The sequence below is a fragment of the Brienomyrus brachyistius genome, chromosome 8, assembly GCF_023856365.1.
Source record: "Brienomyrus brachyistius isolate T26 chromosome 8, BBRACH_0.4, whole genome shotgun sequence".
In the NCBI taxonomy this organism is placed as follows: Eukaryota; Metazoa; Chordata; class Actinopteri; order Osteoglossiformes; family Mormyridae; genus Brienomyrus; species Brienomyrus brachyistius.
In genome coordinates this window covers 2,719,059-2,738,538 of record NC_064540.1, presented here as the reverse complement: position 1 = coordinate 2,738,538, position 19,480 = coordinate 2,719,059, and the positions used below count along the sequence as shown (strand labels likewise).

Genomic DNA, 19,480 nt, shown 5'->3' with positions numbered 1-19,480 from the left:
TTGCTCAGCAGGAAACAGTCATAGAGATGGGATGATTCCGTGAAGTCCTTTCTCATGCTCTCCCTAAGGACCTAACGCAGTGTAAATAACTTTCATGCACCATAGACCAAATTAACTGCTTCAGAGATTAAAGCACGGGTATGCTTAATTTAGCCTATCTCAAATGATTCCCATCTTCAAAATTATATGTGTGCTTCTAGAAGGACTCTTTGGTAAATCAGGATTACATAAAATAAAATCATATGTCGAACCATGGAATTTCATAACATCAGCAAGCATTCTGATAGATATTCTTCCCTGAAAAAAGTGAACATTTCGAAATACTACCATTCCTCGGGGCAGCAGTAAATATATGGAGACTCTTGCGAATTTATTCCATGGTTGCAAAATACGTCAGTATGTCCACAAGAAGGGGAGGCATGGAGGGGAGTTTGGTTTGTCTTGGCAGCTTAGACAGGGGGCTACTGAGGACCTGTGATCGTGCTTCGTGGGGACGGCTCCCAGTGACCCACGGCTGTTAGTGGGGAATAGAGTGAAGAATCACTATGATGCATCACTGCGATGACAACAAGCAGGTGGAGAGTGCTGGTGGGAAGCGATGGGGGGGATTGATGGACAACTGTGCGTGTGGGTGTGTGTGTGTGTGGGAGGGGGCTGGGGTAGAAGGAGCATGAGACAGCAGCTGGGGCAGTTGGAGCAGCAGTACTTCAGCTTTCCTCAGGCCATCGCTTTATGTGTGTGTGTATGTGTGTGTGTGTGTGTGTGTGAGCGGGTATACCCATCCTTATGGGGACACAATGTCCCCATAACATGATAAATATCCATTTTTTCCCTTATGGGGACCGGTTTCCTGGTCCCCATAAGGGAAAACTCTATTTTATAAAAATTAGTGACTGCTATGAAAAAACTATAAATGCACAAACTCTTGTATTTTGCTTGGTTACTTATGGTTAGGGCTGGGTGGGGTGGGGTTAAGGTTGTCATAGTTAACGTTAGTATTTTCCCCATAGAAACTAATGAGTGATCCCCAAAAAGATATGATTACTCGACGTGTGTGTGTATGTGTGTGTGTGTGTGTGTTTGTCTGTGGATTAGGTTCCCTTCAATGTAATGAAAACCTGTTATTTTGCTGTTGTGGGGGCATTTTTCACATCCGTGAATGCAATCAAAAAACTAAAAATGCCAAAAGTCTCATGTATTGTTTGGGTACTTATGGTTAAGGTTAGGGCTGGGTGAGGGTTAAGGTCATCATGTTTGGATTGGAGTTTTCGGCCATAGAAATGAATGGAGAGTCCCCACAAAGATATAATTACAAACCTGTGTGTGTGTGTGTGTGTGTCTGTGCCCTCTGAAACTTGGGGCTCCACTTTGGCTGGAGCATGAAGCATTATGGGATATAATGAACTCCATTTTCAGCTTTGGCTAAACCACCGGCCACCCACAGTGGCATCTCTCCAGCAACAGGAAGGGTCATGGGGATTAGCTGAGAACAGGATCGACGGAAGACAAAAACGAAATGTCACAAGCAAAGCTGGCAGTTCAGAAGGGATGGAAAACAATATATTTACTGCTGTAGCTCCGCAAGACTTCTATCCAATTACTCAGGGCCAACAAACACACATTCATATCTATATCTAGAACATAGACCGGTGAGCTGATTTGCTGACTGATGATTTTGGTCACCTGAGTTTTCCTCCAGACTCAGATGGATGTGCTCACCCCCCCCCCCCCCTACGCTCTTCGTAGGACTTTTCCCTTTTACATCTGACCCTCAGTGCGGTTTGCTGGTCACTCCCAGAGGCTTATCGGTCACTATGCATATCCCAGGTCTGACCAAGGCGAAGCTTCATTCCAGGCCATCAATTGAAGCCCCTCCCTACCCCGCCCTCATTTATTCCCATTCTTTTCTGTCCGGATTGTTCCTCACCTGCACCCTGGCTTGCTAGGAGACGTCGACCCGGACTTCTACATCTTTCTCAAAAAGTTTCTCTCCAATTCACTCCTTTGTGCATTTTTTCTTTTCAGATGCTTCCAAGTATCTGGACAACGGTGCTTGGTATGTTGGCAGCGGCCCCCTGGGTGTTGATGTCAGCTGAGGGTGAAAGACAGAGAGAGAGAGAGAGAGAGAGAGAGAGAGAGAAAGGGGTGTGGGACGTGGGGGAGGAGTGCAGGCTATTCACGGCACTGCTTCTCTCAGTCACATAGACAAGGAGACGAGAGAACTGCACACCCCACGCAGCTCCCTATTCTCAGGCTCCCTAGACTGACAGCAGCAAACGGCAGAGAGGAAAGGAGCGAGGGACTGAGACGCAGAGGGACAGAAGGGGCAGGTATAAGATAAACATCTTCAGGAGAGAAAAGAACCTGCCAAAGGACTCTGTAGTACTCTTTTCCAGTTTGCCCAGACACGAGATCCACGGGAAGGACCGCCCCATAGTGACCGAGCTGCAGAAAGGGGACTGTAGAGGGGCGTGTTTCTCGCTCTGTAATGTCACCTCGCAGGACACGGAGGCGGACAGCCTCTCCCTCACCTGGATGCCTTGCCGGTTGGCTTTTGCCGCTCGCTGCCCTGCTGGTGAGCCAGGCACCGGCGTCCGCTTTCAATCTGGACACGACGCACACGCTGACCAAGGAAGGAGAGGAGGGAAGCTTCTTCGGGTTCTCCTTAGCCCTTCACCGGCAGATCAGCCCCGAACCCCACAGCTGGTGAGTCAACACGTGCATCTGAGCCTGTGTGTGTGTGTGTGTGGGTGTGAACTCACGTGAGAATACCGTAAAGAGGAGTGGTGTCAGACGCCTCATTGCCAGGCTGTCACCTTTTAGCCAGACGCCCTCAAAAGTGTCCCGCTCGTCGGACAGTCCGGGAGGGTTAATTTATTGTGCCAGCAGTTATTAGCAAAGGGTCAGTTTCAAGGGTCAGTTCATTAATGTGGCTTCATCCGTCTGATTCGACTGCATAGGAGTCGGGCCTGTAAACTCATTTAATCGTCACAATTGACAGCATGGCTGGGGGCGGGAGTGGGGGGCGGGGGGTGGTGGTTACTGCAATGCTGACACAGCACATTGATAATGGAGAGTGCGTTACGGGATTTTACGCAGTGACACCACACTGACAATCGTTAGGAAGGAAATGGAAATGAATAACAGCAAACCATCGCAGACGCTGCGAGGAGCCGAGTGTCAACCTGTATGTCGCATGTAGAGGCAAACGGGCCGTCGGATACTGCGGCTGCATTTACCTGCATTTTGCTGAGCCTCATGCTCTTGCTGTGGACACATTGCATGTTAATCTGCTTTTATTGTCTTTCAAGCACACTGAAGGGATGACTAACATTTGAAGATTCCTTTTCTGAAATACTTCACATTCCAAACGATGTGATGAGCTGGTGATGTTACGACAGTCTGAATAATCCTACCTATGTTCAGGGAATGGACATCGAAATTGTTTATTAAACTCCGGAAGACCAATATTCGTTGCTGGTTTACATGTCAAGATCCAGGGAATGATTTACAGTGACCACACATCCCTGTAAGATTTAAGGTGTTGTAACAGACTGCATCTACAATTAAATGCACACCGACAGGGCCATAAATGGCCTTCAATATTAGACTTCTAAATAATTATATAAGTTAGATAAGTTAAATAAGTATGATAATTTAATCACCATGCCCGTGTAAATATTTGGATTCAGGTCACCCTCCCACAAATCACAATAAAAAAATTTAAAAAACTACAGAAAGTGAAGTTATGTGTGACCGATTTATCTAGATGACTGATCCAGTCATGCCACTGACGGGCTGATTGCCGAGTGTTATGTTTTTGGTATCTACGTCCTGTTTCTTTGACCGCCGCGTGCCACTGCGTGCTGTGTGTTTAAAAATACGAGATGCTGCTTAAAGCTGAAGGTAAACACCCTAACCATCCAGCTGAAAATAACCACCGGTGTGACCGTATTCCTCTTACTGCCAGTGGGCTTCTGATCTCAATAAATTATGCAAGACATTTCAGTCGCTATTGGAGATTTTATAGATTCACACAAAACCCCCAGAATCCCCTCTGCTTATGTTAATGAGCGATGTGTCTTAATTCAAGTGGTACTTGACTTGAATTTTTTCCAGAACATTTTTTTAAGATTATTTTTTAAGTATCTGGTTTTTAAATAAAATACACATGGACAGGAAATCACTGTAGTAGACAGTTAGTGCCTGGCTTTCTCGAGCCATCAATACCGCGGCTGCTGTTTATTGTCAGGTGGCATATAACAGCCATGAGAGATGTGTCTTATCAGGGGGGACAGTCAATGTCAAATGCTGCTTTGGAGACTTGAGCACCGACGCCACCTGTTGGATTGTAGGGACCTACTCTGACCTCCCTACTCTGTTTTCAGCGCAGTGATCACTGCCAGTAGCTCATTATCTGTACCTGGAAGCTCTTTAAAATTAGTGACAGTTGGGGTGGGGTGACGGGTACTCAGGGCGGGGGGGCCGTATCAGTGACAGAAGTCGTGAGTTATGGTCCAGTCAGGAATAACACCCTCTAAACCACAGTGAGGTAACCTAAACCCATTACATCACTTGAAATGCTAACAGTATTAAACATTTGCAATGAGTGTCCTTTTTCACATTTCACAAGGATTTTATTTAAAAAAAAACTGCTAAAAGTAGCTATGGCTGGTTGGGCCTCTAATGGGGAGGTGATATTGGATCTGTGGATCCTACGGAAAAGGATCTTTGTTTCTTTGTAAAAGTGCAGTTTGGGTTTCTGGGGGGGTGACAGACATGTAGGGGCTCCATGGCTGGCAGAGGCCACGTCCTTCTCTGCCAAGCTTGCCAGCGTGAATGACAGATTAAGAAAGGCTGGGTCATTCCCGCACAGTCCTCTGGAGCAGGGAGCCTGATTCGATGTCACGCGTGTCATTAGTGCTGTGCATAATCTACCCCCCCCCATGTTTTGACTCCGTTTGGACCCGCACTCTTGGGTCTTCGTCTTCTCACGTCCTCTATGTTTGCCGTGAAAACTAGCACCAACTCTTCAGACGGCCCTGCGCTGTGATAGGCTAACCTTGGGTTTCCATGGCAATGCCGCAGCTCCAGCCCTGGCGTCTCCCAGCTCCTCGACTTAAAGGGGCCCAGCTGGCTGACAAGCAGATGCTTGGCGGAACCGCACTGCAGCTCCTCCCCCTCCCTCGGGAGACTGACCCGTGTCACCATGGCGGCCTCTGTCCGAGGGTAAACGGCACAATACCGTAAACGGTGAAGCATTGCCAGGAATAGCCCCCCAACGCAGAAAAGCATCTTTGCAGTTTACCTGTTGTGCTGCTGGTTTGCTGGGCACCGGTTTGTCCCGCCTTGTCATGTATTGTTTCAAGTTTCTCGTCTCATTTGTCACATACACAACAAACACTGGACACGTGTGTAATGAAACCCTGACTGTGCTGAAAAAGGGGGGAAAGCCCAAAACTAAGAAAAATAGTATAATTAATAAATAAATAATAGATAGATAGATAGATAACAATATAAGTAACAATAGGATAGTGCACAGTACCAGTCAAAAGTTTGGTTACACCTACCCATAGAAATGTTTATTTGAACTATTCCCTTCATTTTATAATAATTATGAAGACATCAAAACTATAAAATAACATATATGGAACTATGCACTGACCAGAAAAGCCCGCAAAAAATTAAATTTGTTGGGAGGGGCAGGTCTGTGGGTTGGGACTCAGAAGGTTGCTGGTTCACATCCCGTGGTTGGCAGGGTATTGCCACCATTGGGCCCATGGGCAAAATACTTAACCTCAACTGCCGCTGGTACTGGCTACTGTCTTGTCTTTGCTAGTTTGATTAGGGAGTCTCCTGGGAGGCTTTTCCAGCTGCCCTGAAGAAGGTCCCACATATATTCTGTGCACTAACTGGTCGCTTTTCCTTCACTCTCCGGTCAAACTCCATCATCAAAACCACCTCTACCATGTTTAGGTCAACTGGCCAGGTCATGTGATGCAACACTATCACTTTCCTGTGTGGGCGACTTGGCGTGTCCAAACTTTGGATGGTAAGGCATATTGATATTAGTCTTTCCAGAAGGGGCAGACGTACATTCCCTGCATTCGGGCTTTCTGCAGTGATCACACATCCCTGTAAATGAACACTGAGGGTTGCCGTCCATACATCCTGCAGATCTGTCATTAATGCCAGACTGGGCTCCATTTCAGAAGTGGGCCTTGCCTTTAGTTACAGTGTGCTAACTGTGACTCTGGAATTGATGACGATAGATACATGAGAAGTGATCTGTGGTACTGTGGTGCTTGTTTACGGACAGATATTACTTTTTATTATTTATTCATTAAATTTTACATTGTTAGTAACTGTAATTGTAATGTATCTTGAGTACTTTAGGTCAGGTGTGCCATATGATTTGTTTTGAGATTCTGCGCCCCTCAAAAGAAACTTTTTGTTGACGTAAACATTCCCCTTCTTAGTGTAGGTCAAAGGTTATTGGTCTCACTATTGATGCTACAGACCCCATTACATAGATAAACACTCTGATTGATTTTTTTTCACGGACGGATATGACTGCAGCTGAATGAGGGATCAATGAGTCAATGCAGACATCATTACTGGCAGGATTTATGTTATTTTAACTGTCATGCTTCAGAACATCTGTGGAAGAACATAGCTTCACTCTAGTTAAGAGCGATCTCACACCCCCAGGATCGTGGGGTCAGTTCCCAGCTCGGTGTGCGTAGAGTTTGCATGTTCTTCCTGTGTTCATGAGGGTTTCCTCTTGGTTCTCCGGTTTCCTCCTGCATTCCAGCACCTAGTTAGAGGAACTGGAATCTCTAAATCGCCCATAGTGAGTGAATGTGTGGCCTGCGAGAGAACAGCCTCTCCTGTGTCCTGTGCTTCCTAAGATAGGCTTCAGCCTCTCTTTGACCTTGTGCTTGATATGAGGTTATGGGAAATGGATGGGTATACATGAATTATTTGGAGAATAAAAGGTTTCAGCAGCTAAATGTTACTTTGCACTATTAAAGCTCCATAATTTGTATGTTCAATCTATTTGTTGTTAAGGCTTTGCACGCAATTACACAATTAATAATGCGATTAATCGCATTAATGCTTGCACTAGCGGTTTAAAGCTCTGACAAATAAATGGCGATTAGCAGGAAATGGATGCTTGGCGACAGGAAATGGATGCTTGGCGACAGGAAATGCTTCTTTTTTTGTTACATTTCTGACATTTCTGTCTCACTCTAATCCTTACATCATCCAAACTTTATCACGTTTTGATCCTGGTTTCGATGGACCCTAAAACGGCTTTCGACTCCTCTCCCCGTTCCTGCTGGGAGCGGATCGGGTAGCTCAGACACCCGTGCTTAGAACCTATCTTGGTCCGGTGCGCCTCCTCGACTGGAATGCCGTCTATTTCAGACTGTCTCCAGGGCGGGAGCAGGTCTTCCAGCGGGACCTTAAAACCCTTCGGTGTCTCCGCTCTCCTCATTCTTACCTCAGTGCCAGTGAAAAAGGAGAAGCTCCGGGTCTGACGATACTCCAAAGGGCTTCTTTAAATTAGCATCACTGTGATAATCTTGCTTGAGCGCAGTCAGGCCCGACTGCGGGACGTCAGCCCACACCGGCTGGCTCTGCAGGGCCATTCCTACCTGTCATGCATTTGCTGAAATAAGACGCCCACATGACCGGGTTGTAAAGCAGTGATTCTCTTTTTTATTGTTTGCTGACCGTAAGCCAGTGATTCTTAATCCTGTTTCGGGTGCCCCCCACCCCCCCCGCCAGAATGTTTTCATTCCATCCCTACCTTAATCAGGCTTATAAATGGCCCTTAATAGACTAATGATCAATGTGGCAGGTTGAAAGCAGTGTGAGCTGGAATGAAAACATTCTGGGGGGGGGGGGGGGTGCCAGGGACAGGACTGAAAATCGCCACCATAAACACGAGAACATAAAAGACACTGAAAATAAATTTATTAATTTATTAGGTAATACATCCGATTTACTATCCCGAGAGAGGGCCAGGGCATGTCTCTGTCAATCAGATACAGGGGCAAGGATCAACCAATTAACTAATACCCAATAACACCAATGCATAATTTATATAATTAACTAATACATCCATTTGCATTTTTTAATAATTCTTTCTTTTACATCCACAGCACTACGTGTCACTTGTACCTCTCATTTCCCTTCCACGCCTCCGCCATGCTGGAACGGCTCAAAAAATATCGACTTATGGTATAACTGGTGCACAGCGGACAGAGAGGGTGAACAGAGCTCAGTTTGATGAAATGGCCATCAGTGCAAAGCCACAGAGAAGCCACTTACCATAACAACCTGCTCCATTAACGTGAAAGCCGCAGGATGTGCCACGCTGCTGGGCTCGACCCGACGTGATTTACGTCAGTGTCATGCGGGTGTCCGATCTACGCGTCCTGCCTTTTAAACTCACTGCTTTAAGAGCATAATTTAGGAGCTGGTCTCTCCAAAGGGTTACTGGTTCAAGGGATTGGATTACAGATGCCTCACCTATTCTCATATACTTAAGAGGATATGGATTTAAACAATATAATTATCTAAGCAACCAAGCTGAAACACATTAGAAATTGCCGGAGGAAAAAAAAACATTTTTTTTTACTCCTTGAATAAGTAAAACTCAGTAATGGAATAGTGATAGAATGAAATGACACAGAACTCAATTATGGAAAGTGACTCTGTAGTTATGACATACAATACTCTAAAAGGCCCGTGTGGTGCTCTGTCACATCTCTCGCGCTGCCTATGACACAGTTCTGTAAGTCTCCGGGGTTCCTGTCAGGCTTTAGTCCCCTGTGATTTGGCTGACAGGCCTAATCGCACAGAACTGAATCTGCTGGAGTCCCTTAGCAGGGCCTCTCTGCCAGAACAACGTCCCCAATCAGTGTGAGAAAAGCACCGGAACCTCTTCACACATCCCGAGGGCACTGCGAAACCCCCAGAGTTCATTTGCATCAGAATGGCAGCTTGAAATTCCCTTTGTGGTCCTGCTTTATGTGATAACAATGAACCTGCCCGCTTTCAGCCCTTAAACCGATTCCCAATTCATCTCGCGTGCATTTTTGCGAAACTCTTCCCATCATTTCCGTTCTTTCTCCCTCGTTCATGTTCCTCTTGTACGCGCTTCGGCCCTTGGGTCTGCCTTCCTCCATCCCGTGCGTGTGCACACGCAGAGCGCACACAGAAGGTTATAGATTCGATCACGCTCAAACACGCACAGACCTCCAGTGCAGCTGAGAATGATACCATTCCTATAATTTCTTTCTGTATTTCTTTTTCATAGTATCTCTTCTTATCTTCCTTCAGTCCAGATGTAAAATCCTCCCTCTTCTTCCACACTGGTTGAAGAGCTTCAGTGACCTTAAGGTTTATGTTCATAGTTAAAATTTATTAACGATCATTGTTGCCACTTGGACCCTTGCATAGCACCAAACGTTAAAACAAAAGACATAACTGTTTGGCTTTATTTATTATTAAAGATTGTGTGATAGAAAGACCCCAGAAAGGCATAAAGGTGTTGTGATTCTACACAGGATTTGGAGATTAGGTTTATCTGGAGTTTGCTAGCTATCTTGGCAACCAGCTGGATTAATAAAACGTGACAAATCGTGCTTATGATAAAGACAATTTAATGCCTCCCTGGTATGAGCAGAGCGGGGCGGTCGTGACGAGTGGGCTTTGGACGGGTAACATTCATCATCGGTAATATCGCCGACAAGGACTTGTGGCTCCCCCCAGGTCCAGCACCCAATTCACCTTTTCCGCTTAACTGAAACTGGGCTCCACTCTGCCCAGGGGAGACAGGTAGAGGTGCTGTTTGTCCGTATTTCATTCTGTTCCTTGGATGAACATGCTGTGTTTCTCGTAGAGACACACTGCTACAGCGTGACACTGGAGGGCGGGGCTCCAGTTGGGGGTGCAGCGCTGCAGATTTACTGCACTTACCGGTTATGCCCTTGGGTTGATGACTTTTGTTATTTATGTCGTTGTCAACAGGGAAATCGATAGGAATGGAAAGAGGGAATGGAATGAATGAGAATGTACAGAAAGAAAATAGAACCTGGAACCTTTTGAACCGAAAGGAGAAGGCATGGGGTAGGAAAAGGGCCAAGGTAATATGCTCCAGAACCAGAAGGTTGACAGCTCAAGTCCCCTTGAGAACTTAAACCTAACTGTTGCAGTAAAAAAAAAATCTGGATGTGTAAATGGATAGAAACTATATGTCACTTTAGATAAAAGCATAAGGTATTAGGAAAGGAATATTGGCCCTTGGGCGCGGGAGGGGGATTCCTTGAGCATTACAGAGGTGACTGACACAGGATGGGGACCACAAGTGGCCACATGTGAAGCTAAACATGGCAGTGAACGACCGGGCCCTGCAGAGAGGATGGATGGCAGAGATTTTGGATTTTGGATGGTGCTGACTGTCGACATGGAGCGGGAGGACTGGGTAGGGATGTGACCGGAAGGCAGAAGGGACTGGAGGGCTGATCGCTTCAATTTCCGCACATCAGTTATGAGGAGCATGTTTGTGGATTCGAGACAGAGTGACCCGACTGTTTAAATCCTCTGCTAAAAAAAAATGTAAGGTTAGCATATAGAGAATACACGTACAATATATACTGGAGAAATGCCAGCAATAGAAATAATAATCCATCCATCCATCCATTTTCCAAACCGCTTATCCTATTGGGTCGCGGGGGGTCCGGAGCCTATCCCGGAAGCAATGGGCACGAGGCAGGGAACAACCCAGGATGGGGGGCCAGCCCATCGCAGGGCACACTCACACACCATTCACTCACACATGCACACCTACGGGCAATTCAGCAACTCCAATTAGCCTCAGCATGTTTTTGGACTGTGGGGGGAAACCGGAGTACCCGGAGGAAACCCCACGACGACACGGGGAGAACATGCAAACTCCGCACACGTGTGACCCAGGCGGAGACTCGAACCCGGGTCCCAGAGGTGTGAGGCGACAGTGCTAACCACTGCACCACCATGCCGCCCCCAGAAATAATAATAACAATAATAATAATAATAATAATAATAATAATAATAATAATAATAATAATAATAATAATAATAATAATTGTGCAAACAGTAAACACTAATGCTTTTGAATACCTGAAATTTGACTAAGACTTTTGCACAGTGCTATATATCAATTCAATTCATGGATGTATATCCATTCATCTGCAAACTGCTTATCCTGCTCAGGGTGGCGGGATTTGTATACATGCATAAAAATTAAAATGAGCAGTATATATAAATGTGAATGTACAAGTTATACTGCCATCTGTAAAATGTCCTGTGACCATATTCTGGATAAACGGCCGGGAAACGGATGATAGATGTAGGGTATGTAAGACACGGCTGAGCGCAAGCGAGCGGCATGAATAATCTCGGCGCAGATGTACAGCGTGGTTTGATCGCATCTTGCCGCCATGAAACATCGGTCTTCATTAGGGGCACAAATGAAAGCAGATCAGCTGTACGGGGCGTGCGCCCACCCCTGCGCTTGGCCCCGGGGGACCCTGTGGGGACACGTATGCCCACGGCTGAGTCCCATCTTCAGCCGGGGAGCCCAGGGGAGGTGACACCATCTGTTTGGGGGGGATGACTTTATAGTGTTGGGGGGGGGGGGGGTCTCAGAAGGTGGGAGAGATGCTTCAAATGCACAAATGAAGGTTTCAGGGTTGCCTCCTCCTTTGGAAAACACGTCATTTTAATAACGGAAATTTACCTTCCTCTATGAATTTAAATGAAAACCATAACCCCACCTAGCCTCTAATTTGGCTACAGATGAAGATGGTTGCAAGCAATTTGCCATGACACACTATGTTTACCTCCTCCGGCACAGGTCAGAGGTCGGAGGTCAAACCGCAGCTGTGCTCTCAGGTCCCATCCCATCATGGCTGTCGGCCCACCGTTCGTTTGGCGCGGTGATGATCGCATAGACCTCACGGCCGCCGATGGCTCAGCGGCGCTGCTGCCAGTGCGGGAACGCTTAGGATCCTCTTCCCGACTGCCGTTCCGTGTTGGGAATGCTGCACAGCTGCTTCTGTCGCTCCGTGTCTGTCTATGGGATGTCTAAGCCTGGCCCAGTGGGACATTCCAGTAGGAACATTGTATAAAGGTCTGAGTGACTCACAACACAGCTATTTCAGCTGTTCTTGCTCCTGAACCAATAAACTAGAAAAGGGTATTTTAAAAAGGCAGTAAAAATACTGCGTTTTGGGCCTTTTTTTATGACTATGGTCAACCCATGAAGAAGATGAGAGCTTTTTTTTTTTTTTATCAATGTGTGCATTTATGTGACCCTTTACTGTACTGTTGGCTTCCCCACAGATGTGCCTTGTTTTAGTAGCACCTCTCAAAAATGTGTCTATGGCCTACTGACCATCCACAGACCTGTTTGGATGTGACAGTTTTTATGGAAGGGAGAGATGGGAAGGACGACGGGAACGTTATAGCGGCTCTGGAACCATAAAGCATATCGAATGAGCGCGAGAGAGAAAGATGGGGGCAGATCGCTGGTGCAGAAGTGATTTATACCAGCTGTCTGGCTACAAACAAGGAGCAGGAGGGCAAAATTGCCCATATTCCTGCCAATAGTCACTTCTTGAATTTCAACAAAACATTTTTCCACTGTTGTATATTAAACCCCCCTGTCATGCCGGAGGAATGGTTGGAAGATGAATGGAGGGACGTGAATCAAACCTCGTTTATTACAGCTACATGTGTGAGAATGTGGAACGTCTTTTTATCTTTTGAGCCCTTGGAATCCACAGCCATCCGAGTGTGTCAGCAGTCAAACATTTGCAGGCGTGTTGGTTACCATGGCTACCAGGTTACATTCATCCATCATCCATGGTTGCTTATCAGTTACGGGGTCATGGTGAGCCAGCATCCCACCATATGCCACATGGCGGGGAATACACACACTGTGGGTAATGCAGACATGCCAGCTTGTCGACTGCATATATTTAGGAGGTACCTCAAGTACTTGAAGGAAAGCTATGCACACATGGGGAGAACATGCAAACTCTACGCACGCGGAGCAATGTTGGGAGTGGAAGGTCACTGGTTCAAATCCCATGGTAGGCAGAGTGATTTCACTGTTGGGCCCTGCAGTGAAGCATTTCACCCAGACTGCACCAGAGACTGACTGACTCTGCTTTCTAAACCGTGTGTTGCTTTGGGTAGATGCTTCTAAGCAAATGCAGAATTTTACAGAACGTCCTCACTACACCTTACTGATACTTTCATTGAACATTTCATAAGCAGCGTGTATCTATGCGTTAATATCCTAACATACTTTAATGGCTTTTGTTTGCAGTGATAACATATATCTCTGCCAAGCTTGCTCTCGCCTATGTGCGAGTCTATGTGTCATGGAAAGCAAGATGGGGTTGGAAAAGAGTGAATTCCCCAGTGGGGATTGATAAAGTATCATCATTTCATAAAATCTGGCTGCAGCCTGATTTTTGGCGGCTCACTCAATCCCATTAGTGATTCGCACGTGACTGAGAATGACAACCGTATCCTGAAATTCCATCTGCACCACCAAACCTTATCCACGGATACTGGAGGAAAACTGCAGTCGGATATCACATGGCAGGACAGACTTTCCGCACTCCCCATGGCAGACCCCCCCCCCCCCCCACCACCCTCGTCATTACTGTCCCTGCAATCAATAGCACTGGGAGATTTTAAATTTCCCTCGAAGCTGGCAGTTCAATACTTTTCTGATTTAAAATTCTGCAAGCATCCATGCTGTTGTCTTTGAAGATACGCTGGTTTTAATTCCATCGGTCTTTGAGGAAACAGGAAGTCTGTCTGCAGGACAGAATATATCTCGCTTTTGGCGGTTGTGCTCCATATAGAGACAAATGATAAGCCCATTATCTCAGCATCCGAGCACCGTGGCGAGCCTTAGCCTTGGTAATTTAAGACCACGGGAGATTCTCAGAGGCACCGGGAACGGAGCGGCAGCCAAAAAGCGATGAGGCTGCAGTTTGATACAGTCCTGAGGCTCTAAGGAGATCAGGTCTGCTGGCTGGGAAGTGCAGCTATCAGGGATTAATGAACAGCCCCTCCCCCCCCCAAAAAGGTGGGGAAATCAGGTAGGAGAATCCCAGAAACCTCACATGCAACCAGGGTGAGATCAGCTGGCGTTTTTGGTCACTTTGGAAGGTGGGGTTTGTTAATATGCTCTGGGAAGGGATTTGTTTTCTGTTCAAAACGCCTGGCTCATTTGTACAGTGAGGAAGCAATTAAATCTTAAAAGCACACATGCTTTGGAAAGCTTCAGTCCCATGTCAGTTAATGTTCACATCACCCTTGTGACCTGCTAACGTCCCGAGTGAGAAGAAGGCTGGGGAGTGGCGGTCTGAAAGGGCGGGGGTGAGCTCCTGCAGGAGCCGAGCTGGGCCCCCAGCAGACGTGAGGGGGCCTGAGGAGTGTTTCCTGCACCAGTCCCTCACACTCCACCCTGGGAAACTCCTCGCCCTTCCATCTGGCGTCGCAAGTTCCTCATGGACGGTCGGAAGCGTCTTGTCATTTTTGCACTCGGTGTGCAGATATGCAGGCGAGAAAACGTGCAGGAGGGGCCCACTGGGCGCAGCTAACCGCACTGAATAAGGGATCATAAACAAAGACAAAGAGGATGCAGGGGAGGATCAGGAACAGGCTCCAGGCACTTTATCATGCATAAAAATATCCCTGCATGGTGAGTGGTATAGGACCTGTGCTTCAGATCAGAAGGTTGTGGGTTCGAATTCTGCAACTTCAAGATGAATGATGATCAGTTTTGATGCATGGAAGAGACCATACAGGATCTGTGTATGTGCCGTCCTTGACGATTATCTATGTGGAAACCTCTGTGTATGTTTCCTATTTCACAACGCAGATTTTCATTTATGTGCTATATAATTATTTTCTTTTGAAGTTAGAGTTTGTTTGCAGGGAATAACTATAAATATATTGGGCTTAAGTGATTCTGGCTATGAGAAGAGCAGAGTATGGGGAAAAGAGTTTATTAAAGTACAGGATCTGACACAATGTTATTATTGGATGTGATGTCTGGCAGCTCTGGGAACAAAACTGTATGACAGATTATTTCCATGGTGGGGGGGATGAAGCACTTTAGGTTTAAGAGTAAAAATTTAGCTGTTTTGGCAGGAAGAAAAGAATTCACAACACAGTATAATGCAGCACAAGGGAGCGATTCGCTGGGCAGAAAACACATCAGGCTCGGTGAAGTTATCAGCCCAGAAACACACCGGAGGAGGGAGCAGGGGGCGGTCCATGCAAATACGGAGGGTCAGGTGACTGCCGGTGGCCCCGCCCCTCACTTTTTCACAGCCATCATAACATCTTTTCTCAAACGCACGTGATTCAGTTCTCAGCCAGAAACAGAATCATTTTTGTAGAGAAAAAAAAATGTACTTGGGCTGGGAAACCAGTACGAATCACCTTTTCTAAATGCAACAGAAGTCCAGAAAGCCAACCTAGTCTAGGCTGAGGGCCTTTCTATGACTTTATGACCATTTCAGCCACTTTGCCTCTTACATCCCACCGACCTGCTCGCCGTTCCCAGACCAGACGTTTCTGGACAGAGTGCGTTTCCTTAATCAGCATGACTGTGGCTGGATATTGGGAGACAGGACACCCCCCCCCCCCCGCTTATACTGTTGGGGGCCAGAACCATCTTCAGCATCTGCACCAGCATCAGCTGCTCCAGGCCGATGCCTAAATGAGCCCTGCTCTCCTGGGGGCTGTAATTACTATATGATTAAGGCACAAGCTCAGAATGGGTCTGATCTTCATATTAGGTATTAATATGAAATGTGTATTAAATTATTTACTAAAGCAGATTTTAATAATACTGTTAGAAAATTACTTTTAAACTTCATTTTATGTGTATGCCTAAGATTAAACACCTGGTTAAATGTCTGGAGTATCAACACCACAAATACTTTATTACCTTCAGTAACCATCTGTCAGGTTTAAATAAGGTGGCGTGGAATGATGCTCTCTTGCCATGTGCCCAGGCCTGTTGGAATGCTTCTCTTCACATATCCCATCATGCTCTCCTTGGACATGAATATACAGCTGAGCGCTGGACTCTTTGCTTCGGAGGTTTAACCATGGCGGAATGAAGGAGTCTCACTAGATCAGATCTCGGCCCATTGGGATCTTAATGATGCGTGAAATTTACCTCACAGGAGAAGCGAGCAGAAGGAGGCGAGTGGCGGGGGTGGTCTGGGGGGGGTGGTGGCTCATAGAGCTGTCTCACCCCTCCCCCCCGAGTCCTCCCTCACCTGTACCTCAGCGTAGTGGTCGGAACGTGGAAAGGCCGGGGGCTGATTTGTCATGAAGAAAACACGGCGGGGTACTGTGTATCTCAGCAGGTTAGGGCTCTGTAACCGTGATCAGAAGGTCACCGGTTACAATCCCTGGGTCAGTGACTTCATTGTTGGATTCCTGACTCCTTACCTGCTCACTGCTCCAGGGACTGGCTAATCCTCCTTTTTCAGGTGTACGCTGCTTTGGAACAAAGCATCAGCTAAATTTGCACATAATGATCGAATACACTGTACATCCATCCATCCATCCATTTTCCAAACCGCTTATCCTACTGGGTAGCGGGGGTCCGGAGCCTATCCCGGAAGCAATGGGCACGAGGCAGGGAACACCCAGGACGGGGGCCAGCCCATCGCAGGGCACACTCATACACCATTCACTCACATTCACCATTCATGCACACCTATGGGCAATTTAGCAACTCCAATTAGCCTCAGCCTGTTTTTGGACTGTGGGGGGAAACCGGAGTACCCGGAGGAAACCCCACAACAACATGGGGAGAAAATGCAAACTCCACACACATGTGACCCAGGCGGAGACTCGGGAGAACGCGGGTCCCAGAGGTGTGAGACAACAGTGCTAACCACTGCACCACCATGCCACCCCTACACTGTACATATTGTTATATATTTATAACGCCTTCCCCAGTATTTCATTTGCCCTGCCTGGGGAGCTGCTATCCCACTCTCATTGTGCTGTTGTGTATGATGACAATAGAGAATTGATTTTGGAATCTCGAATGAGTAAATAAATGCAAATGCAAACCCACTTCCTTGCAATGATGCCAGATCGTGTCTTTTATAGAGCTCTCCCATACAAACGCAATGGCGCAAAAATCACATATTCTAGGGCACGATGTCAGTGAGCGGCAGAATTCTTCTAATCTCTCCTTTTCTGCTCTGGGTCGCCTGCTGTGTCTCACATGCAGCATTTATAGCAGGTGCAGAGATAGCAAAAGCTTTGTCACGTCTGGGGCAGTGACAGCTCGTGGCTGTGGAAGCGGCCGTCTCGCACTGGGTTCAAAGCCCTTCCTGTGCGTCTTTGCTGCTCCCCCCCACCCCCGCCGTTCCAGCGGCCACCAGCTGGAATGTGGCTCAACGGTGGGTTTTTAAATAGCCCATGTAATGGCCTGGCCCAAATAAGGCAGGGGCCAGTGCCCGGCCCCAAAATATCAGCCGCCGTGGCACTGAAAATAAAACTTTTTCCGCGTCTGCCAAAAATAATGAGGGGCAGGAAGAGCAGGACGAACATCAGGGCTGCCACCCTATCAGAGCAAAGGCTGCACCATCAGGTGTGATATTTAACATGTTGTCAGCGCGTAGTAAGGAGCAGAGATTGATCCTTTTGAAATATCTTTGGTGCTTAACCTAATGCTCAGACCCGGGGTTAAATTATAAATAATAATTTGCACCTTCAGGTGGAAGTCAATCAGAACACAACTGCAACATGATCGTGGTGTCGTACCCCTCCCACTAAGTTCAGATACAGCCTTACTGATTTCTTTCTGGATCCGGCACTTCTGATCCTAACGCTACCTGCAGATTTGCAACCATAATATGCAGTGTGTGTCTGTCCCTTGCAGGATCCTAGTGGGGGCGCCGCGTGCGCGGGGTCTGAATTCCCTGAGGAACAGCCGGCCCGGCGCTCTGTATCGCTGCCCGATCACGGCCGAAGAGTACGACTGCAAGCGCGTGGACATTGATGGGGACGGTGAGCGGTTAAGGGGTGGGGAGGTGCCAAGGGGCCCAGGCATACATGGGAAACGAACATTCGGACCGCATGTCCCTGCAGTGTGACCTTTCCATTTTCACTAGCCCGCTTTTTCTGCTTATCTGTTGTTTAATGTGTAACTGTGGTCATGCTTCCCGCAGTGAGGCCTGACCGAGAAAGCAAGGACAACCAGTGGCTGGGTGTGACTGTGAAGAGCCAGGGGATTGGAGGGAAAGTGGTGGTGAGTACGTCCAGCAACCGACCTCCCCGTATAAAGCAGAGAAACACGTGGAGAGAAAGTTGTCCCCATAATTTTTATCCATTTGTGCAGCAGGATAATTTTACTGGAGCAATTCAGGTTAAATACGTTGCTCGAGGGCTGTGCCTGGGTCGTGAACCAACAACCTTCTGGCAAAAAAATCCATGGCCTGATTTCATGGTGCCCTAGACACTTTAGTAGCATTATCTCAACCTGTCAGTAATGGGCCGCTTCAGTGTTGGACACTTCAAGGCGGTGAACTTCATTTGGTGGGCTGATCCACTGTATGCCCTGCCCCAGACGTGCGCCCACCTGTACGAGCTCCGTCAGCGAGTCAACCAGCCCTCAGAGACTCGCGACCCCATTGGGCGCTGCTACATGCTGAGCGAGGACCTGACGGAGCGGGACGACCTGGACGGGGGCGAGTGGAAGTTCTGTGAGGGCAGGCCGCAAAGCCATGAGCAATTTGGCTTCTGTCAGCAAGGTCTGGCTGCCAGTTTCACCCCTGACAAGAACTTCGTCCTCTTTGGGGCCCCAGGCACATACAACTGGAAAGGTGAGATTAAATCCCTCAAACTCCAGCCTTGTTTTATTTATACAACTTCCTTTTTCTTTAATTAACACGGGCTCACCGGAATACCCCCATATTCAGCCTATTTATAAAACATACTGTAAATTGAGCTGATTTATGGATGCGGCATTCTTGGTATATTATTTTGCTGTGTCGTGACATCCCAATAAACCCTTTGCTTATTGGGCACTGTAGAAATATTGCTAATGTGATTTAAGTCTCAGTAAGTAGACATTAGTTATTAAAAAGAACTATTAGATTAATTGCCGAGCCATGAAGCTGATTAAGTATGATTAAAATCTAAAATCTTTTTATGCAAACAGCAAGGAAGCAGTAAGACCCTTCATTTCCCAAATGGTGTTTTGTTTTTCAACGGATATTAAAAAGATAAAATAATAAAAACTCAGTTATTGGATCAATATGTAGACATGCTGTTTAGTTTGAATCTTTACGGTGTAAGTGCATTTTCCACTGTGTGTGTCTGAGTTATGTGAACATGTTATGGAGAAATGAGTTTAGCC

At 46.9% G+C, this 19,480-nt stretch overlaps 1 protein-coding gene across 3 annotated transcripts in view; it reads left to right on the top strand.

The window, feature by feature from the left end:
* The first annotated feature begins 2,161 nt into the window (after positions 1–2,161).
* Positions 2,162–19,480, top strand: part of itga7 (integrin, alpha 7) — a 36,836-nt gene continuing 19,517 nt past the window's right edge. For 2 of the 3 annotated variants that reach the window (XR_007399484.1, XM_049024087.1), the window contains exons 1-4: positions 2,162–2,706; positions 18,002–18,129; positions 18,291–18,370; positions 18,689–18,944. Coding sequence is in view for 2 of the 3 variants with exons in the window: in XM_049024087.1 (XP_048880044.1) it covers positions 2,489–2,706; positions 18,002–18,129; positions 18,291–18,370; positions 18,689–18,944 (682 nt within the window). In the remaining variant the exon portion in view is untranslated. The remainder of the gene's footprint in view (positions 2,707–18,001; positions 18,130–18,290; positions 18,371–18,688; positions 18,945–19,480) is intronic. The other variant, XM_049024086.1, reaches the window with a different exon arrangement.